The sequence below is a fragment of the Paralichthys olivaceus genome, chromosome 4, assembly GCF_024713975.1.
Source record: "Paralichthys olivaceus isolate ysfri-2021 chromosome 4, ASM2471397v2, whole genome shotgun sequence".
NCBI classification, from domain to species: domain Eukaryota; kingdom Metazoa; phylum Chordata; class Actinopteri; order Pleuronectiformes; family Paralichthyidae; genus Paralichthys; species Paralichthys olivaceus.
Window position 1 is genome coordinate 3,015,629 of NC_091096.1, and position 23,159 is coordinate 3,038,787.

Sequence of the window (23,159 nt, forward strand, 5' to 3'; positions counted from 1 at the left end):
GGGGAGACTCAAAACAGATGAGGAACAATCCAGGAAGCATTACGTCTCATGTTGGACGAAGAAAATGAAGAAAGAAATGAAGGATCAGTTCCTGCTGTTATGTAGAGGATGTTAAATGACACATCCGGCAGACATCACAGCTTGCAAACATATTTTGTCGCCAGCTTAAGACCCTTTCTCTTCTGGATTTTGGAATTTTCACCCACTCCTCCGGCCGATTTCTTGAAATGCTGACATGTTTTTGAGCCGCGCACACAGCAGGTCTCGGATCCGCCCACAGACTTCAGTGACGTTGTTCGAGTCAGGGGGCTGTGAGGGCCGTCCTGTGTTTCACCTTTAGATCTGTCATCAACATGCCCACTTGCAAGCATGTGGAGCCGCTAGGACCTTTTCCTGAGATTTTACTGGGGGGTTGGCCAGAGGAACAGACTCAGACATTTGCTTTCTCACATATATTCGTTATGTGACCTAATGAAACTTTTCTCTAGAGAATATCCACCTCCTTGTTTTGCAGAAGACAACGGGATGTTTACTTAGTGCCCAAACTTCTGTACGGGACATCACTACAACTAATTCCTGGAGAAATATCAGCTGGCAGAGTTCCTTCATTCTCTATGACAACAAGGTGAGAGCACGGTGCAGCTACAAAACAGCTTTGTGTGCAGCATTTAAAGATCATTGTACGTGCACTCCCACAGATCTGAGGTCAAACTCACTCACATCCACATGAAATGACTGATTCTGGTCTCTGACTCCTCGTACCGATTCTGAGCGGTTTGATAAAAGCTGTTAGCCTGAGGCTGCTGGAGCCCTTGACTTCTTACCTGCTGCTTAGACTCGACGGAAAACAACTCGACGGTCACAAAATGTTTTCTTCAAGACACCTGATGTTTTTTACGACTTACAACTAACCTACCACTCCATTATACCTTTAAATGGAGATAAACTAACATCGTATGATCGTTTGTGGTGAATCTACTTTCTATCATTTTATATAAATTAGAAAAATAAATATACATGTCCTGAATAACGGTCAATGTGACACCAATTATAAAGGAAAATAGAGCCAGAGATCAAAAGGTAGACTTATGTAACTCTCATGTTACCACGTGATTTCTTTGGAAAACTTTAGGAAATTACGGAAATATAGAAAAATTGTCTCATTGCAAACAAACATTTAATTTGTGGTGATTCCCAAATGTTTTAGATTTTCTTTTCTTAAATGAATTTAATAAAAAAACAATTGAGAAGAAACTGGAAAACTGGAACATCTGATCACAGTTTGAACATTTCAGTGAGCACACAAGTGAACGAGGAGGAGATTGAAGAGGATGAAGTAGAGCGGGAGGTTGTTTTTTTTTTTTTTTTTAAATCTAAAGGGAAATTTAAGAAGAGTTTCTGGGTTTAAGAAGTTAAATCAATTTCAGTAATGAGTAAACACGTGAAGGTTTTTAAGCTGCAGATTAAAACCTGTTTGAATTACAAAGCTGTCATCATATGAAGCGTGTGTGAGAGCGAAGTGAGCAGAGCATCAACTTCCTCCACAGAAATAAGCCAAGAGAGACGTTTCCAGGATGTTTGTTACATGATGGACGTCATGTATGTTATTCATCCATTTCACCGAACCACGGCAACATGCCTCAGAAGATACAAGATACAAACGCCGCAATCTGTCATGGTGACAAACCCTCTATACATGCTAATGCACCAGCTCTACCGGGAGCAGCACCAGCTCTTACAACGTGACAGTTTAATGAATCCAAAGCAGAGAGGCTTTTACCGAGACGGTGGAAAAAACACAACCTGAGATAAGTTACAGTCATAATAAATCATATAATTCTGCGTTAAGCTTGTGCCTCTGTTAAGTGAGTGGAAACGGTCAAGTGCGCAGTCACTTACGTTTGTGACGGCGTCGATGTTGGCTCCGGCCAGGCAGAGATGACGGACGACCTCGAGGCTGCCGTTGTTAGCAGCCAGGTGGAGCGGGGTTCTACCGTACTGGACGAGAAGAGAAGAAGAAGAATGAATTTGAAGTGAGAAATGTCAAAAGGGAAATCAACCACAAAGAGTTTGAATGTAATTAATCTGCTAGATAAAAATATAATTTAACAAAAAGTCTGAAAGGTCAATCACAGCGGTTAAGAAATTTCAAATAGATCCTAATTGTGAGTTTGATTTATTGTAAAAATACTTCTCATGGTGTTTTGCGTTCCATTAAACCTACACTGAACAGCTGACTGTATAAAAACACCACTGCGATGATTTGAAGGCAGTTTTTTTCTCATAATTTCTCGTAGACCTGAAACACTGACTCCCTCAGATCACAGCTATTATTTCTTGTCTTCTTAAACATATTGAAACATCAAAACAGAACTTTTAGAGGATAAAAGAAAAGATTTGGAAAATATGAATACCCCCCCTGAGAGCAGAATCAATTCCAGTCTGTCACAACTTGAAAAAAACAAAAAAACAAGGCAGCATTCATCCTGTTTGAATCTGCTGTAAACAAAACAGGAGACATTTTCATTTCCACGTCTCGTATTCTCCTCCCCAGTGTCTCCAGCCGACAGATCCAGGCTCAGACTCAGCCATGTGTCATAGGCTGCTTGAGATAAGCCTTAAAAAAAACACTGAAAATATGGAATAAATAAAATCCCTGGTAGTGTCGTCTGCCTCTGATGCACTTCACTTCCATGAGCTTCTCTGGGAAAAAAAAAAAGTTTCTGTATGCAAAAAAGAATAAAATAAAAAGGAGAGTGTCTGAGAGAAGCGTCCCACCGCAGAATACATTAAATGGGCTGGTGTCAAAATAGCATGTGAAAACACCAAAGGCAGAAACGTGTGGGAAGTCGTGCCTCGCAGCGAGGACGACCAAGATCTGCCAGAAATATAAACCAGGTAAGAGAGAGCTGCTGAAAAGAAAAAGTTTATCACACTAAGACAAAAGCCTCCAGCAGTTATCAGAATACAAATATTTTCTCAAAACAAGCTGTGATCAGCGACTATCACAACACACCTATAACAAATATTCTTTACGACATGTATGTGGACATGTTGAGCTGTGAGTCCATCTGCAACAGTTATGAAAAATGTTTTTCCTTTTATCACGAGCGGCTCCAGCTGCCTCCGCTCTTTTGAAATACCTTCAGAAAGGTGAACAATCTCAAATTGACTCATCAAGGTAATGCACCACGTCACGTTGCCAGTGTGCAGCCGCCGGCTGAAAAACAATAGCTGTGTTTGGTTTATGTAAGATGAGTCAAAATTGCTCATTGTGCAACCAGGAGCATTTTAATTCGTGGATGAATTATTCAAATGTTAGTGGTGTTATAACAGTTCTCAAGTAGAATCACCATCCAGCAGCTGTCTGCCTCTGCAAACCAGTTCAGTCTAAATACATTTGTTTATTTTTTTCCAGACTCAAATGAAACCATGTCCTCGACCTTTCACCTCCAAAAATCGAATCAGTTCATCCTTGAGTCCAACTGAATGTTTGTACCAGAATCAAAGAAATCCCCTCGAGGCGCTCTTAAGATATCGTGTTCGCAAGAATGGGACGGACAGACGGACAAAAACAACGTCCTCACCTTGTTGGCGAGGTCGAGGCCCGCCTTGGCGCTGCAGATTGCCATGACGATGGGCAGGTTTCCGTCCTTGCAGGCGATGTGCAGCGGCGTGTTACCATGGCGATCCTGCTGGTCCAGGTGGCAGTGGTGCCTGAGGAGGCAGCGGACCACCTCAACCTGACACCTCCGTACGGCCAGGTGGAGGGCGGTGTGGCCGTCCTGGACACAAACACAGAGCGCGGCGTAAATCCTCAATCTCTCAATTGTTGTTAATCGAAACATTCAACACTTTTGTGCAGTGGCTTCAAAGATGCTATCTGTTTATCTTCACAGATACTGGGAATAAACAAGTGGCAGAAAACCCTGAGGCAGAACCAGAAGTGCTGAGAATCCCCAGAAGGATCTGGAAAACCCTGCAGAAACACTCCTGACCCCAATAAGAAGTTCAATTTCTCTCACACGGCATCAACGGTAAAGCAGGAAGCAACTGTATGTTGTAATTAAAAGTTAGGATTCAGAAAAAAGTTAGAAAAGTTAGCGCGTGTATAAGATGTTAAACTAAATCTTCCGTCCGCCAAAGAGATTATCACCTTGTCAGTTGCTTCTAGATTGGCCCCGTGCTCCACCAGGCACTCCACGATGTCCGCAAAGCCTCGAGCAGACGCCGTCAGCAGCGGACTCTCGCCCTCGCGGTTCTTCGCATCCACACTGCAGCCCGTCTGGCAGAGTGCCCGGGCTACTGTCGAGTATCCGTGCCAGGCAGCGCAATGCAGCGGGGTCTCCTGCTCCTGGAGATGGAAAGAAAGGAGGCAAAAGAATAAAACCTTTTGGTTGGAAAAAGAGTCTCTGATAAAACGTGTGTGTAAATGTGCTCACCCTGTCAGACAGGTCTGGGTTGGCCCGGATGCTGCACAGGTAGTTCACCACATCCACGTTGCCATAGCGAGCCGCCACATGAAGAGCTGTCTCACCGGACTGAGGGAACAGAAAGAGAATCATGACGTGAACTGAAAAGTACTTTTATTAAAATGTCTTCGTGCACATGAAATAATAAATATCGAGAAAAAAAGTTATTTTGCACTTTGAGGAATGAAGTCAAATGATTCCTGTTACTCTCTCCTCAGACTCAGCAACTTTCCCAACACTTCCACTTAAACAAGACATTAATATTTTACAGTCCTGCATATGCAGACATCCCACTCTCCAGAAATCGATCCATCATCCATTAATTTGCTGAGCAGCTGCGTACGGGAAACGACGCCCAAGGTGTTGGCTTGTAGAAGGGGAAAGTGCTTAACAGAACATGGATTCATGTTAGGGATAAAAAAAAAGCTCCATGGATTTATTTAATTAGAGGGAAAAGGTTCATCTTGCTTTAAAAAGGTGCTGAAAGGTTTTACAGCTCTGCCTTTCTCATAAGGCGATTACTTAGTTACATACAGACACCTCCGCTTGTGAGTCGGGGTTACGGCGTAATAAAGTCAGATGGAACTTAAATTATCCTTGGACGGGAGGTAGATAATAATCAGGAAAGTGCCTGGTGTGCAGATTAGCTGTGCTGGCGGAGGACTCTGCCCTACCTCAGACAGAAGAGGACACCACCAGCGAAGCACGATGATTAAAAGAGATTGGAAAAAATGCTTTTGGGATTTTGTCTGCCCGAGCAGGCTCTGTGATCGAGGCCAGCATCAAACCAGCATCTAAAGCAAACACCCACACAGACTCACACGGCCCATCTTTCTCAGCGAGGCCTGTTTCTATAGCAACAGCAAATAAGCTGATAAAAATGCCCGAGTAGCTGGTTTTCTCCACAGGGGCAGACTGTGGCGAGTGTCAGCGTGTGAATGTGCTTTTGAGAGTGTTTGTGTGTGTGTGTGTGTGTTTCAAAGTAATGCTTCTCAAGAGGTTTAATGGTGTGGGAGTGTGTGAGCAATCGCCGACAGATAACAGTGTGTGTGTGGAGTCGTAGTAAGATTCTGTGTTTCTGTACAAGTGTGTGTGAGACAGGCAGAGCGAGAGAAAAGAGGCACTTGATTCACCTTATCTTGGACATCCAGAGGGCATTTCTTTTCATGAAGGAATCTCAAGGTCTCGACGTGGCCGTGTCTCGCTGCGTAGTAGATGGCGTTGGCTCCACTCTGAAGGAAGCGGAGAGAAGAGAAATCCCTTGAAATGCTAATTCCAGCAACTAGACTCAAGGTATCCGCTATAACTGAGAGTCTGTCAAATTTAAAATCTGCATATTTAAGAGTTTGGGACTCATTCGATCACATTTCAATGAAAGATAAGATGAGGCAACAGCCACTGACTGAATGAATCCAAGTGGTAGATGAGTGCGTAACTTAAATAAACATTTTACTAAATGTATTCACGGTGCAGTCTATTCATCCAGAAGAAATGTGACGTCTCTGATGCCTGTGTGTGTTACAGAGTCAACAGCTGCTTGTCAGAGTCACGCTGATGACACACGTACCTTGTCGTGGGCCTGGATCTCTGCACCTTTTCTCATCAGCACCTCGATGATGTGAATGTTGCCACAGCCAGCGGCAATCAGGAGGGGAGGGGTCCCGTGCTGCAACACACACACACACACACACACACACACACACGTAAATATCTCTCTTATTGTGTAACTACACGGCGGTGGAAGCACTGGCCGATGTATAAAACAGGAAAAGGCCAGATGAAGTTTTTATGAACCGGTTCCTGAGTTTAAACATGAAACACAGTTAGAGATCGTCGGCTGTTATTCTCCTGCTCCTCTACACACATTCAAACAACTGGACAGGAAGCATTTCACACTTTCAAAACAAAAGACTGCAATGAAAAAAAAGGGTTGAAAGAATAATAATCAAAGTTCTGTTTGTGTGCAAAGTCTAACAAGGTGTTTACCTACGGTGTGTGTTAAAATGGCTGCTGTAATAAGGTCTGTTGTGTCTGTGTTAATTCACCTTGTTGGGCTGGTTGACGTCATAACTGTTCAAAGAGCCGAGCAGATGCTGCAGACCAGGCACGTTGTCGTCGTTTATAGCGTGGATGATGGCCTTCATCACGAAGGAGTCCTCCTCGTCCTAAACAGGTGGGAACGACAATTACTCTTCTGATGTTCATGGGATGATCTAATCCTGTGAGCGTTAATCCTGTGAATTCTTTCTATCACATGGCCCCTAAGTCGCTCTTTCATCTTTTCCCCAGGCTTTGATTCACAGAAACTAAACAGAAAAACAGCAGAACTTTCATTCACATCAGCATTTTAGTTTTAAAAACAGATCAAGGTCGTTCTTTGACATGTGACCCAATAACCTTCAGCCAGAGTCAGCTGGAAGCCGCAGAAATTGGCTGTGATGGTCCGCTGCACAAAGAGTCGAAGGGGGAGAAACGCAGGGAGGTGAGGGGGGGGAGAGGAGGCGAGGCTGATGTGGCATTTGTTCGGCCAAGCGTGATACTCCAGCTACATTCCTCGACATAACCTCCCTGCTGGGGGGGAGCCATGAATAAAACCACCGCCGAGAGCAGCAAGCACAACACAAATATGTATGAGCAGGAGTGCGATTGCCGGGGACTCACTGTTATCACAGCTGTTTGGGATCGTTACCTTCCGAAAACGTTTTTTATGACACGGGATGGAAAAGGAGTTACCTCATATCACTGCTCCTGGACAAATTGTCCATATTATAGACTGGAAGAGCGCTCGGTGAGTACAGACCTCCACCGAGGCTGACGCCCTATTTCTTCATGATAAAGAATGCGAAACAAAAAAATTCTGGATCTGCTAGATTATCCAGAGCCAATTTAATTTGATGCCCCACCCCTCCACGGAATTTCATGACAATCAATTTGGTAGTTTATGTTGTTGAAAAACCGTCAAACACAAATGACTCTCACCCTCTGAGTCTGAACACAAACAATGTCTTAGTTGATCATTCACACAGGGGGAGCTGCAGCTAAACCCACCTCTGAGTAAGGTCTTTACGTAAAGCACTTAACCCTGAACCTGCTCAGCCAATAAAACCATGATCTACTCAGAAGCCTGAACTTGTCAACATCTGTTACAGCTGCAGCTCTGTTTGCATACTGCAGGAGGCGCAGCACCTCTGACACGTCTACGTGCACCTGCCAGTTCACCTGTGACACAAGGAAGTTGATGTGTAATCCCTTGAGGGAACAGGCCTCCGGCCTTGGCCTGCTGGCAACGCTTCGTAAATGATTAAGACTCTGACAGACGCTGCAGTGTTGACATCGCCGCTATCAACTTTTAGACACGAATGACACGAAAGCTGTCGCATGTATCGCTGTTTGTGCACAAACTCAGACGAAGTCTTTTCCTTTCCTAGGAGGGACATTCCTGCCAGCTCAGCCTGGTTTTTACGCTACACACACACACACACACACACAGAAATTCCAACAATTCTGCAAACATCTGACCTGTGGCACTTGGGAGGAAATGAGGAACAGATCAATTACACATAGAAGCTCAAGATTCTCGGAGAGATTGTCGAGCTGAAAATACCAGAGCAGTAACCGAGAGCTTCAGGTCCTATAAGTTAATGCACCTCAATAAAAGCAAAATGAAACTCATTAAGCTGCCGGCCTCTTGTCGATGACTTTTACTGGGATTTATATTAAAGATAGGACCGAAGAGATAACAGCAACTAACCCTAACCCTGTCTGATTATCTGACTCAATGGATTTTCTTTGAAACTTGGTGGAGGGATGGGACCAGGGCCAAGAAAGAACCCAGGACATTTTAGCGCAGATCTGGACAAAGGGGCAGATCCAGGAATTCTTTCTTTTACTTTTTTTAACGATGCAAGATATGGTGGTTTTTTTATGACAGAGATTCACGGGGAACAGCACAAAGCGTTCGAAGCGTGATGTGAGTCCAGTCAAATGAAATTAAAAAAAAGACAGTGAGGTCTTACCAGCGTGTCGTCACTGCGCGCCACACTCATGTTGCTTCTGGACAGGAAGGAGCGGGACAGACGGTTGCATAAGGAGATAAGTCGGACGGATTGCTGGAAAAGAGAACAAATGACGATCCATGAACGAATATATCAAGACCCAGAACAAGTTGATGTAACGTCACGTTGAAGTGATTCTGAAACGGCAGGCAGGTGCAAACGTAAAGACATTTTCGGACTCATCGTGAGCGGTCACAGCGCAGCGTCTTGGGGATGTGGTGATGCAACGTGGTCCACAAGTTTGTAAACATTCAGAAACAGTATCGCAGAGAACTTACTTTCCATTTTCTTCGAGCTGCAAACTTCTTGAACTTTTCCATGTTGACGGCCGACTCCTTTCTGCTCAGGGCTTGCAGAGTATCTTTTGGCTGATGTCACACAAACACAACAATTTATAAATCAATAATAAGATATCATTGTTAAGATAAATATGGTGGAGAATCAATTTATTGAGGAAAAGGAAAGAGTTTTTAAATTCGATGAAATATTTTGAATAAAAACCATCAGTCAGCTTCATAGAGAGCTACCTTGATCCAGGGGTGCTGGAAACTGTCCTGAATCGTCATTCTCCGTCTGCAAACAGAGAATTAAAAAATAAAAAACTGTGCCTTAAGAAACTTCCAGCCGTTGATAGTTAACCATCTCATTTATTGCTCTCTGATATGACACAGCATTTTAATGATCAACGACTCTATGGGATCAAATTAGGGTCATTGTTATATTGTTGTAGTTGTAAATCAACCTTTGTATTAAAAGGTTCTGAGGCTCTAGAAAGATTAAATGCATGTGTGACGGGTGTAAAAAGTTTTTATTACTAAAACAGGATCCTGGCAGAGATCCTGTGTTTCACTGTATCACTGGTATCTGAAACAACAACAAGTCCCCGACCAGTGCAGCAGCAGGAAATATCAGATTCAACGGACTCTGTGTAATGTACAGATTAATCAGACCGTTCACTTCTTTATATCAAAACATTCACTTGTTCCAGCCTCTACGATTGAAGGCTGGAATTACTTTCCTCATTTTTTTTTAAGATTCCTCCAAATTACAGTTCTATTAGTAAACTTGTTTGCATGAAATGTTGAGCAGATTCATTACTTTTGCTCTGAACTAATTCCCACGTAAAAAAAAAAAAGTGATTATTTTAGTAATTTTCTGCTGCATTGACATTAGTTCAACGAGAACATGTTACTTCCTTTTCTAGGTTTTTGTTCTTCTCTTTATCACAGTAAATAAGGTAGTGAGACAAACTTTCAAGTGAACAGGGAACCACGTCTGTTACAATTTGTACTCTACTATCTAAGTTGCATTCATTTAACAGTCTTAAAAACATAAACTCAGCACTCACACAGAGATTATATTAATCTAACATTACCTACTGAGCAGTGTGTAGAAGGTCTATAATCTATAATTAGCATCTGACATTCAATAAAAGCCGAGATAGAAACCGATGTGGTTGAAAGTCCAGGCGCCACATCCCTTAACCCACCTGCGGTAAACTAACAATGAAAACAACAAGACGTTCTGAAAACGTTCCAGTAGGTGCAGCACAAAGTGACCGTCACAGAAACTGGTGTGGTTCAGTGGGAGACGCCGCTTCCTCCCGTCTGCGTCTCTTTATTACCACATACACGTGTCTGACTGAGGATAATCTGCGTTTCTGCATTTCAGGTGCAGAATATCACAATAATGTTTTTTCGGTGTGTGTCCCCTCCCCCCCTTGTGTGTTTGTATTGTAAAAGTTCTCGTTCCCTTTCATAGCACTCGGTCGAGGATTTCTTAAAGCCCCACACGTATGTAAAGTCGGCCTATTCTTTTGCAGAGTCTTTTTAAAGTAACCTGTGCTGCTTTTATTTTTCTTCTTTAAGCCTGAAATCATCTCCACACCCACGTTATTCACCTCGTTCCATCGTCCTGAAGAAACAGGAGCAATAACCTGTGAGTAACTGACTTTACGTGGAGCCGCAGCAACTCGGTAATGAAAGGGCATTCAGTTTTAAATTAAATACTTTGTATTTTATTTTTCACATTTATTTTATTTGTTATGTTAATTCTTTAATGTGGACGAGAGACGGTTTTATTTGGAAAACCTGCAGAGACGGTTTTCAATTTTCTGGTAAATTAATTTTTTCAAAAAGGCAGCGACTGAAGAGCACGCATTCATTATCGAGCTGTTTAAATTACATTATTATAGAGCAAATGGAGAACTAGGGATGAGACTGGACTTTTTATTTCAGATGAATCATTGCTTTTGAATCTTAGTTATTGAAAAAAACTGGCTGCTGTGTTTTCAAAGAGCCTCAATGACACAGTCCCGGACGAAATATGAATTTAAATAGACCTGGGCTGTCAAAAAATACAGAAACCATTAATATCTGCATCCTTGGTGGACATTTGCCTCGTAAACCATTTAAAGGACACATCATCATATTATACTCACTTGGGATCTTTGACGAGGAGCTTTGCTATGAACTCTTTGGCCAGGGCGCTGGTGTTGCTGAAGAACTCCTCCTCGAAAGTGTAGTCGACGGCCGACACGTTGGCCAGCGTCTCCTGCTTGTTGTCACCCAGGAAAGGAGACGCGCCGCTCAAACTGCACGTGATGAACAATAATGAGAACAATGAGGTTAAAAATGGTCAGTAGTCATTTATAATTGGTTACTCAATCACATCTAAAAATCAGGATTATAATTTGCTTTGAGATTATAACGCCCCTCATGTATGAGCAGACGTGTTCAGCTCTTTATTTATGCTTCAGAGACTCTGATGTTTTCTACTTATACATCAGTGACTTCCTCTCATCATCTAACTTGGCTCTCGTAATCAAACGGAAAAAGGAATATATTAGATTTCAATTCAGACACTTACTCTCCCACCGCTGATTAGCTTTGTTCCTCCAAAAACCAAAACTAAAACCTTGCTGCTTGTGGATGTGGGTAATGTGATTACAGAGCTGCGTAGCAACTAATGGTGACTCATTAGTCAAGCGTCGCTATCAGGCTGAAGTATTTGGTGTTTGTTAGTCAAACACTCACAGGAAAGCCAGCTGGACGACTCTCAGCTCCGGTGAATATGTGAGGAGTTTGGTAGGAGTGCGTGTGAGAGTTAGCGTGTGCACATCAAATTCAGAAGATGCAGGGAGGGGAAAGTAAAGAGACATGATGCTTCTGCAGTTCTCCTGTCCTCTGGTGTGTTGTGAGGTGTTTTGTGTATGTAAATATCTGCACAATAAAGTCCAAGGTCCACAGAAGAGGGAGCTCAGTACACAACACTTCCCACATTTGCATAAGGGCACGTCTAGTGGTTTGTGTGGCACGTTCCAAAAATACAAAACAAAACAGGTAAAGCCAGAGCGGAGGTCAACATTTTAAAGAGACAGAACCTAAAACCAATCTTTCCACCGATGATAAATTAAAATCATGAACATGAGCAGGATATGTCTCTTTGCACACACAGGGGCGGATCGGTCATGCATAGTGATGAGGTCCCAGCTTCCTGGAGCTCCGGCAGTTAAACCAAAACACGGGTCCGTGCCAAACCCTGGACTTCCCCTCTCCAGCAGCAACAGCCACTAATTACCACGGCGGCTCGGACAAACACGGAGGTGGTGCAAGTCGAGCTCAAGCTGAGAGGAAATGCAAGTGAATTCACTGTATAAGCTGCAGCTGCTCACAACAAAGTAATTAAAGCCATTTTTTACAGGACCGGGCAGTAAAAGCAGCAAGAATCTGATCTGAGGGAACATTTTATCAACTGTTTTCCCAAAAATGCATTCGATATGGGAGTTGGAGATGCAGAGTGCACATTTTTAATGTTATTACACTCATCTTAACAACCTCAAAGCAAAATTAGTGCTCCAGCAGAGCAGAAAGTTGCATCGCCTCAAGCTAATTCACAGCATTTAACCAAATAATTTCAGGTCTTTAATAAGAGCGAATAATTGTATGTCTCGCCTAATGGAGTTTTTATCACCTTGGGGCAACCGAGTCGAGCAGAACACTCTCAGTACGAGTTTGGAGATCCTCCCAAAAAAAATGTTAATTGAAATATTTTTGCTTTGTTTTTTTTAACAACAGGAGATGAGGAGTCGCATCATCTTCGCTGTTGCTCTTGCTGTGATAACAGGCAGCGAACAATCTATTTCCTGCCTCGCCAGGCAGAGCAGTGACATCTGCGCGGGCGGACAGCATGAACAATGATCCAGTGTATTTGTACGGGACGTATGTGAGCATGGACGTGTAGAAGTTAAATGATGCATCGTTTTAACAGCACCCACACTTTATTTACTTTGCTTTTAACGAAGTCACGAACATCTCCACATGTGTGTGTGTGTGGGCAAATGCAGCTAATGTACAGTTCAGTGCACATGTTTGGTGCGGGGCTCTGCGTCGGTGTCTCTCTGAAGGATGAAGGTGTGTGGGAGCACTGAAAGCCGTGTAACCTGGTTGGAAATGAGGAGGAGAGAACAACGGTTGATCGGTGGGTCGGCGAGGGCGCCAACTTCTGCTGTTGAACTAACCTGTTCTGACGTTCGTGCAGTCTTCACTGTTTTCAATTAATGGATCTTGATAAAAACAATCAGGCACGTCTGGCAGCTAAAATCTACGAGTGTGTGTAACTGGGACAGTTTGATTTGATTTGAGGGAACTGGTTTGGGCCTTGGTGGAGGTTCGTGCTCTACTGAAAGTCATCATGTCGCAAGATCCAGATCTCGTAAATCGGCCTCTCGCAGCCTTAACGCTGCTTTTTTTTTTTTTTTAATTTCAGCGTTTGATTTTAAAAACATCTGGAAACTTCTTTGTGTTTATTTTGAAAATTTGAAAAAAACTGGCTAAAGTCAGATTTAAAAAACATAAAGACGACAATAATCCTGCTTTAATCAGGATTACAAATATGCCATTTACAGCTTCATGATTATGTGTGCTTATATGTTAGCATGAGGCACAGCCGTTAATTTACATTTCTTTCTGTTTTTTAGATACAGGGGGGGGGAGTTACATTTCTGCAGCATGGGTTGGATGTGTGAGGATTTAAATCTCAGTGAAAATATAGAAATATAGAATTGTTTTTACTGAATATCACATAAAAACAGTTTCATTTGCACAATGCTTCCTGCTACAGGCTTATACATTATTCACAACCATGTGTGCTTCACTAATGTTTGTGCTTGAGGTCAAAGAGACCTCATTAACCTCTTCACATCTGACTAAACATTCTCATGCCCTCGTGTTTAGTGAGGGACGACCTGGGGTTTGTGAGAAACTGTGAACGTGAGGGTGGTGCAGGTTTCTGATTTATGCATATTTAACTTTTTACAAAGTCATACATCGTCCCGGGTGGGATACTTACAGGATGTAGGTTATCACGCCAACGCTCCTGAGGAGAGCAGGAGAAAAAGAGGAGAGAATTTTAGCATTTAATAGTTCATCGGTAAACAGTCATGTGTGGAGCATCATGCAAAACAGCTGATGTTCCTCACAAACGGGAATAATTTCAAACAGCACATGTGCATGATGATCGCTGTGGAGCAGACTGAGTTATTATTCACTCACCACATGTCTGCCTCCAGGCCCAAAGGTTCATAGTTGACTACCTCTGGTGCTGCAAGACAAAACAAAGCAGGATATTAATATTCAGGTCAACAACACATCACACTAACTTTACCTTCATTATGTTCTGTGAGTAATTTTCCCCTTAATAATTAACTTTTTCTTCCTTGAGCCCCCTCGTCCATCCTGATGAGTTGGATCTGAGAGAGTCATAACATTCAGCTGGGTTCACTGTCTTATAATAAAATGTAAATAACACCTACAAGAACTGTGATCATTTCTCTTCCTCTTTTCACAGCTCTTCTGATGTGTGAATAATTAAATTATAAGGTGAACAGTATGATGCAGTTCTTTCTAATCCACTTTAAACGCCAGGGTTGAGATGAAACGGAAATTCAGCGAGAAAGAAAGTTTTGTGTTGAAACTGATGGAATTTGATATTCCGTTTGTTGTTGTTATTATCATCATCATCATCATCATTATTATTATTATTATTAATATGATTATAAATGGTAATATTAGTCATTATCTTATGTTTATCTAGGCGATAATCATTTACAAAATTGAGAAGGGGAATGATTTACACATTTCATAAATTTCATTTAACTTTGACTAAACCTAAAAAACAATCTTCGACAGACGCAAGAGACTGGAAATCTATATTTGCAATGGAATAACGATGCAATCTGTTTTTGTACTTAATGAATTCACGGGCTGAAAGGCCTGATTTCCAGCATGAGCAATCCAACACTTGTGACTTTATTTAGATCATTTGACTGTTGCCACTCTGCTGAACTGGGAACGGGTTTTTGGCCTGGATGGTGCTGGTGGTGAAATCCGGCATGGGGAGACTGGGAGTGTTGGCAGGCACCCCAGGCTAAGGGGGTGAGATGGGGCAGAGTGTGTGTGTGTGTGTGTGTGTGTGTGTGTGTGTGTGTGTGTTGGCAGGAAGGAACAGTTCTGATAATCAAAGTCTATTATCGAGTCTCTCTCACTTAGTCCCTATGGTACAGTTGGCACCTGCTCTCACAATATGCAACCTTTGGGATAAAGCCAGAGAAACAGGGAGGTGCTGCGAGTGATTTTTGTGTGTGTGTGTGAGTGTGAGAGAGAAAATATATTTACACATACTTACGTACAGTATTTACAAATATCAAACTAGATCCCAGACAAATGAGCTTTTAACACCATGCACTGACCTACAAATTCAGGAGTTCCAAAGATGTTTTTAAAATCATTGCCAAAGTCGATCTTGTGGGCCAGACCGAAGTCAATGATTTTGATGCGCGGGTGAGGCACTGAGCGGTTCAGCAGCATGATGTTCTCCGGCTGCAAACACAGGAAAAGAGAGTGAGACAGGGAGGACGGAGGAGAAGTGACGATCTCTCTTTGTTTTAAAGTGGTTATGTGTGTTTTGAATTCAATGCGAAAAAGTTACGATGCTTTAAGAAATCAAATGTTTAATATGGGCTGGATTTAAAGGCAACCTTATCAGTATAATATACAAGAAACAATATCATTAAATAAAGATAGATATAAAAAAAACTGTCAACTATCTGAAGCGGAGTACAAAAATACACATAACTAGATATAGTTGCATGAAAAGATCAAATTCAATTAAACTACGAGTACTTTTAAATGAATGCAAGTTTAAGTTTACATTCCACGGCTGCAGTGGAAACAAGAGTGCGAGAGTCAGACACAAAACCAGGAACCGTCTGTCAGGAAGGAGGCTCTACAGTCATGGAAATCTCATGCAAAACATCTCGAGGAAGTGGGAGAAAGGAAAGAACGGCAGAGATGAGCTTCAAGCAGAGACAAGAGGAGCCGGACATTCCTACGGACACAAAGCCTCTTTCAGACGAAACCTCTTTCCTTCCAGACCTCGTCCATTCAGCTGGACCTTGAGCCGAGCCTGAGGATTTAGTCTGGGAAGGAACAGGAGGTGGACTCCAGCTCAGCTTGTTGGTTTAATTCACCGACATGTTTCTGAATTATCTCATCTGATCTCTGCATCATCTGAATGTTGGGGAATTTCAGTGGAGCAGTATGATCATTTTACTTTAAATAAAAATGTCCACAGATCCATCTAGGAAATTTGGGGGGGAAATCACAAAGACTAAGACATTATTTAAAAAGCCTAACAGATTTATCGGTTGGCTGATAATGAGTCTTTCCTAGATAATAAAATAAAATATAACATATAAAATAACAGCAGACTTAAAATAACTTTGGTCCTTTAGATACAAATACCATATGTGATGACTGTCGAGGAGTCAGACATCATTAGTCTGCCCAGCCCAACATATCGAGCTGTTGAGCATATTAAATACACTGACTGGCAATATTACTGTCTCTGCAGAATTGATCAGACTCTGCTAGAAATCCATTTTAACAGAACTGACCTCTCCTGGCAGCGAGGTGACGTTCAAGTGTGTGACTGCTTTTTAAAATGGTCAGAAAAAACCCCATCTGGGCTGCTGTTATTTCTGACCCTCAACGTCCAAAGACAGGAGGTCAAAGTTGCTCAATATCCACAGAAAAGCCTGCAGCTAAAACTTCTAGATGGTGTCAAACACAATACAACAGGTGAAAATGGGTTAATAATAAAAAAAATAAATAAAGTCGTACTGCAGAAAATAAAGTCTTAACCTGAACCGCTGTCAGACAGAGAATAACTGACACTGCTCAGAAGTAGCTCACTGGAAAATGTCCTCAACTGTGATGGACGGTTTGTTCCGTGAGTGGAGTCTGTCTGGACTGTAGACGCCACATATATACAGCTGTAAGTGGACAACTGATCAATGATATCGATTGAGATTTAAGAAAAAAAAAACTCACAACAAGGTTTAAAAAATAACTCGATTCAGTGTAATGGACTGGACCCATGTGATCCACGTGCTCTGCAGTGAGAACATTACGACCCTAAACTCTTTTTCCGTCACGAGTTTAGGAAACAAACTCTCTTACAGGGAAATATTCCAAAAATGAGTCGTTCCAACATATTAAAATCAGTAGATATGAAAACACAATAAAGATTGCAGAAAAAAAATGTGCATTTCTGTTTTTATTTTATGTTAAAAAATATTTTTGCTCTCTGTGTTCAAGTTCTGTATTTGGTTTTATTTGCTGAGCATGAGTGTGCGGAACAGGCCCAGCACACAGCTTATATGTTTATGGCACAGAATGGTCTTTTGAAATGCAGAAATCGACATTATCCTGTTTCTCCTGCTGAGCACATGACCAGCCGAGAGGATCAGACATCAGACGGAGGCGACGGCGCTTGCTGCTGTACCTTAAGGTCAAAGTGAGCGATTTGCTTGGAGTGCAGATAGAGGACTCCTTCCAGGATCTGCTTGAGGAACTGAGTGGCTTCTTCCTCGCTCAGCGACTCCTTCTCTGCAAGAAAGTCAAACAGCTCACCGCCCGCCACGCTGGACGAGAGAGAGAGAGAGAGAGAGAGAGAGAGAGAGAGAGAGAGAGAGAGAGAGAGAGAGAGAGAGAGAGAGAGAGAATTAAAGTGTGAGATCTCTCAGATCAGAGCCAGCTACAAATCCCAGCTTAACAGAGCTGATCTGATGTAATCTAATCATCCTGGTGCATTAGAGCCCGACCAATTTACACATCCTGAGCACATTTAAACCAGCACCGTTCACAATAGAATGATTCAAACTGTGTTTCAATAATAAGAGCAATGGGTGAGCGATGGGGAAAAGGAGAAGTTTGTTCGACACAGTAGAGCTCATTCCTCCACCAAGGCCGAACTGTCCCCATAGATTAAACCAAGCTGCACTAAATTTCACACACTCAGAAATATCAGTCCTCTGGATCTGTGGTTTTCATCAAGATCCATTAACTTTTCTTTGGGAAACTGGTGAAAATCATGTTTCATCCTATGTCATTTTTACAGAATCAAACAGGACAGAGGCAAAAATATTGAGAACTGTGATCATTTGTTGAATCACAGGGAACTTTAACACATTCATCAAATTAAATTCAACACAAAACATTTAAAATATTGTCCAAGACATGTTTGGGCTGCAAGTAATCATTATTTTATATCGAGCAAAACCCAAACATGCTCGGTTTATGATCTTGTATTGTTTAACAAAGCAGAGAGACAGAGGACGAGCACAGATAACTGTAATTACAGACGTGATTATCCAGACTGAGCGCTCACTCAAACATACAAACATGTTTGTCGTACGATATATATAATGTTCACAGTAAGAGCCACTTGAATGAATGAATGAATTAGGTTAATCACTACTTTCAATTGTATTCTGTATATTACAATTTATGCTTATTCAAACATTGTCATAATTTATCTTTCTTATATTTTTTTACCTCCAACAAGGAGATTATTTTGGCCCCTGTTTGTTTGTGGAGAAGAATCACTCAAACACTCGGGGGAACAGATTTAGATGAAACTGTCTGGAGGGAAGATCCATGGACCAAGAACCAATCCATCACATTTTTGGTGCAGATCTGGACAAAGGGGCAGATCCAAGAGTCCAGGAACATTGAAAGAGGGTGTTTTTAATATTGATGGTGAAGAAGAATCAGGTAAAGGGTGTAGGCTTTTTTTTTTCAGCTGCTGATGATAATAAATGGGTCTTCAAACCTCAACCTACAAACAAAGTGTAGGCTGAGGTCATGTGAATTATAAATATACCACAGACACCACACACACACACGCACACACACACAACTCCGCCCTTCAGGGAGGAAAACACCCGACCAGCTGCACAGCTGAGTCCTCCACCCCCTCCTCCCCCACACTCGCTCTCTATATCGGAGACGTCTATTTCGTCATCTGCTTCAGTGGGTTAACAGGGCGTAAACACAAATACACAAGACTGGAAAGAAGGTTTCTGCACAAACGTGTCGCCTCTGCGTCTTTCCTCACACGTCCGTCTGTGCTTGAGGTCAAAGGGCAGTCGCTGTCACGCTTGTATTTACCCAGAGTGCAGCAGGGGGAGGAGAGGACGTGGAGGACAAAAGGAACACAACATGAAGCCAAACATTTTGACCAGCCACATGTAGGTTGTGGTTTTAACCTGCTCAGAGCTGCACTGACCAATCCCTGCTTCTGCTTCAGCTCGTGGGACTAAAGGCCTCATCTACACGACTGCAGATATCTCTTCAACGGCACATTTTCCACTCTGCAAACTTTGTTTTACAAAAAATCTCCATCAAACAAATAAAAGAACACATAAAAGACTTCGAACGCCAAATACCAGAGAAGAACAATGGGGATCTAAGAACTAGACGTGCAAACCAAATGTAGAGGAACTGGTTTTTACATGTGCACATAGAAATAAGATCATCTGCACTGTTGGTGACTTAAAACATGGTTTGCATATCGACGAGAGGCCCAAACTCAAAAAGTTTGCTTTGTAAAATAAATCCACATCAGTGTTGAGAGGGCGTCAAACTCTCCTTCGTCTATATCCATCAGTTATTTGTGTTTGATGTTTGAAATTGAAATAACTCTTGAAATTGTTCAGATGGTCGTCATAGCAACGTGTGTTCAGGACAGACTGATCTTATGATCTTATCCCGTTAAAAGATGTTGTGCAACAGGACACTCTTTTTTTTTTTTTTTTCCACCAGTTTTAAAAGAACTACAAACACAGTGAGATCATCCGTGTTTACATTACAAGTATTCAGCTGGCACACTTATTCAGAACAAACAAGCATAAAAGCAGAATACAGTACACATCAATTACAGGGTCAGCTTACAGCCAGCGGTAATGACTGCGGAGCGCTGCAGCTGTCTGACAACATTCCTGACAAATGATCACAAACGATAGAACTGAAAGGAAGAAATGACAAACACCAAACCAGTCCAGTGGTTCAGCGTGTGAATAACAATTTGGACTGTTTTCTGTACTTAAATGTTTTAATCCTGTTTCAGAGCTTATCTCAAGAGTTTCCCTTTAATTAAAGTGTTTCTTTAACATGCTACAGAGATGCTACTTTCAAGACCACAATATTTAGAATGATTTACTTTTTCTTATTTTTAATGTTTTAAGCTGATGCCTTTATTGAATATATCATAATAATTGCACTTCTAATTGTGGAGCAGAAATAAAAATCTTAATTTGCCGGCTGTGCCGAGAACAGAGGGGGGAGGAGAAGAGAAAACCACTCACAGCTCCAGGATGAGGATGACCTCTGCCTTGTTTTCAAAGACCTCGTGCAGCGTGATGATGTTCGGGTGCTGGATCTCCTTCAGGATGTTCACCTCGCGCTCAATATCCTCCCTCGTCACCCCCCGTCGACTTGATTTGCTGCGCCGCTTCTTGATGAATTTGGCGGCGTACTCCACGCCTGTATTCCTGTGCCGACATCTTCTGACCACAGCAAACTGACCACTAGGGAGAGGAGAAGACAAAGAGATGGTAGGGAACGGTTTACTTCCTTCTAACACTGAATAATAATCAAGGATCATTTATTGAATCAATGCAAGCTTCGGACAGAGTAAGGCTGTTACTCGATCTCCGGTGGAGCCACTCTGCATCCACAACAACACACTTCACCTTCAGCATCAGTTTTAAGAAAATTAACCAACTAGTTTTCAGCCAATTTAAGCAATTTCCAAGTAAACCTAGTGTCATGAGCTTGTGTTGCATTATTGCTTGACAGAAATTGTGTCAATATCACAGGAGCTGTTGTGGAAATTCCACCATCATGTTGCCGTGCAGCGTTGTTGCTGCCATCCGCCCGGACTCGACTGTCACTCGCTGCCAGTGAAAAACCACTTGGGGGAAGCAAGGACACTTGGCTGAGGGCTGTTGACGCCTCCGCCAGTTGTACCTCCTCATGGCCGTGGCACTCACTAAGCACTTAGTGTACCGAACAACCGGAGAGAACAAGGGGGTAGCGGGTGAGCGAAAGAAGAGCAAGAGCCACATTCTGTCTCATTTTTTATTTTCCGGGACAGATTTTCAGCAGAGACGAGGAAGCTATCTGGCCAAAAAACGAGGCCATGATAAAGAGTCTGTGTTGTCATGCGACTCCCACAGTCCTCAGACACACGGTTGTCCGGAAGCAGTTTAGTAATTCAGCTATATACGTGTCTCCCAATATTTGATGAGTAAATATAGGATCCAGACTATGAGGCTGCCAGCTGTAGAGGAGCTTTACAGGGGGAAATAAAGGAGGCAACAGCAAACTCCCCGCAGGAAGTATCAGTGACCCTGTTCTGACCCGTGACTGCAGCGTCTCACACGGACCGATCAGTGGTGTCTGAGGTCAACTCAACATTCTCTAGGGGAAAACCACATTTCAACTTAGTTTTAAAAAAAAGTTTACAAAACACACAAAGAAAAAGCCAGAACATGGTGGCACACTTGGGCCTGTTTCATTAACAAGGCAGATGGCAATTTGTATTAACATAGCACATTTCAATAAAGAGAAACTCAATGTTTAACAACCCTGCAAATGAGTTGGTGCTGGAGGTTTGGTGGATCGTGCAGAATTTAAAATGGACGGAAACAACACAGGCAATGGGATTTTAGACTCTGCAGTGGGTCAATGGTGCCTCTTATCAGTTTACCAAAGTGAAATTACGAAAAGGCACGGTGCAGATCTTCTTCACCTCCATGACTGAATGCATTGGTCACAGTGAATCCCACTGAATTAAATTATTTGTGAAACGGAGCTTGTGGTTTTACCTGAGCAAGGTAACACTTGATTCTGTTGTCTCCTTCCTCTTTCAGCTGAGAATACAACTCCTGTCGTCAATATGCCATAAAATATTATCAACTAACTTAAATATATAAAGTTATTTTTGATTTGATTTCTGCCCCTTGAGCCGTAAGAACACATCAGGAACATCTCCAGAAAATTCATAGCAAATTAGTCGCTGTGTTGATAATATTCCTGACACACGACATAAGTGAAACTGGAAGAATCCTCATATCTCAGTTTTAAAAACAGGAACTGCCGAAGAAGTCAACTTGACAAGAGATTAGAGAGCTGTAAGTGACCGGCCTCCTGCTGCTCTACAACATGTTCTTTCTATGTGAAAGACAAACTTCTGGAGTTCATGTCACTTGGATTTTACAGCTTTCTGTGAGGGACATTCCCTAATGATGTCACCAATGACAAACTGTTTTTTGTTCATCCTAAAGTAAATAAGGTTTTTTGGCTGTTGATAAGTGTTTCCTGACAAGCTGAACTACAGCCTGACTCAGGGGAATGATGTCTCTTTAAGGATGTGACTTGTCCTGCAACGGAGCCCGAGACACAAAGCAGACAATGTGACGAGGACAAGAGAGCAGGGCTTTCTCATGCTAATCACACTTCCACACCCCCCCCCCAGTCCACACACATCAGTCAGGGCTCCGCCATGTAGGCAGAAGGGACAAACATCAGAACATGATCAGTTTCTTCCAGAGACATTGACAGTACGAAGGAGTAAGATAATATACGTCAAAAGAATATACATAGATAAAGGCCAACGCAATCAGCATTCAAATAACTCAACACGTTTCACACATACGCCTCGAGGTGTGAAACCACAAAAAGCAGACACCTGATCTTTGGTAGCTGTCAAACCTCAAAAGAATGATCCCTGTACAACTGTGCAGCTGTAAAGGTCACGTTTCGACATTTAGGGCGAGAGGAATGTGCACGAATAACGATTTCTTCTATACGTTCAGAAAAGGCTTTCTCCTTATTTGCCCCTTTTGGATGACTAGACAAAGTAGGCTGGAAAAGCAGCAAAGGCACACAGCCACGAGAACATCCTTTTACTTGTCCTCGTGCCGTCAAACTTTCCGCTGCTGAAACTTCGCGCAGAGGAAAAGAGTATTCTGTGAAGCCGTGGGATTTGGTGTGAAAACACTTTTCTTCTTTGAGAAAGACAAAAAAAAAAAGGAAAACACAACCGATTTCCTGTTCTTGACTGTTCACCATCTGTGCAGTTTTGGAGACATCCTGTGCCACTCTTACTTGTCAAGTTGATGCAGCACGTATGTAGGGGTGTGGGCTGGTGGGGTGTGGGCTGGTATTCTGTGGTGTGCCCTGTAGTGCGTAACACACAGCAACTATGTGAGCGATTGCACTCACGA

The 23,159-nt window shown here is 42.4% G+C and overlaps 1 protein-coding gene across 4 annotated transcripts in view; it reads right to left on the bottom strand.

Moving 5' to 3' along the window:
* Nucleotides 1–23,159, bottom strand: part of dapk1 (death-associated protein kinase 1) — a 55,624-nt gene that overhangs the window by 11,917 nt on the left and 20,548 nt on the right. For all 4 annotated transcript variants that reach the window (XM_069522961.1, XM_069522958.1, XM_069522959.1 and 1 more), the window contains exons 4-19: nucleotides 20,235–20,456; nucleotides 17,372–17,510; nucleotides 15,276–15,405; nucleotides 14,080–14,128; nucleotides 13,877–13,903; nucleotides 10,968–11,120; nucleotides 9,055–9,100; nucleotides 8,806–8,895; nucleotides 8,489–8,581; nucleotides 6,518–6,637; nucleotides 6,040–6,138; nucleotides 5,606–5,704; nucleotides 4,443–4,541; nucleotides 4,157–4,354; nucleotides 3,588–3,785; nucleotides 1,900–1,998 (exon numbers count right to left, since the gene is read on the bottom strand). In XM_069522961.1, the coding sequence (XP_069379062.1) occupies nucleotides 1,900–1,998; nucleotides 3,588–3,785; nucleotides 4,157–4,354; nucleotides 4,443–4,541; nucleotides 5,606–5,704; nucleotides 6,040–6,138; nucleotides 6,518–6,637; nucleotides 8,489–8,581; nucleotides 8,806–8,895; nucleotides 9,055–9,100; nucleotides 10,968–11,120; nucleotides 13,877–13,903; nucleotides 14,080–14,128; nucleotides 15,276–15,405; nucleotides 17,372–17,510; nucleotides 20,235–20,456 (1,861 nt within the window). The remainder of the gene's footprint in view (nucleotides 1–1,899; nucleotides 1,999–3,587; nucleotides 3,786–4,156; nucleotides 4,355–4,442; nucleotides 4,542–5,605; nucleotides 5,705–6,039; nucleotides 6,139–6,517; nucleotides 6,638–8,488; nucleotides 8,582–8,805; nucleotides 8,896–9,054; nucleotides 9,101–10,967; nucleotides 11,121–13,876; nucleotides 13,904–14,079; nucleotides 14,129–15,275; nucleotides 15,406–17,371; nucleotides 17,511–20,234; nucleotides 20,457–23,159) is intronic.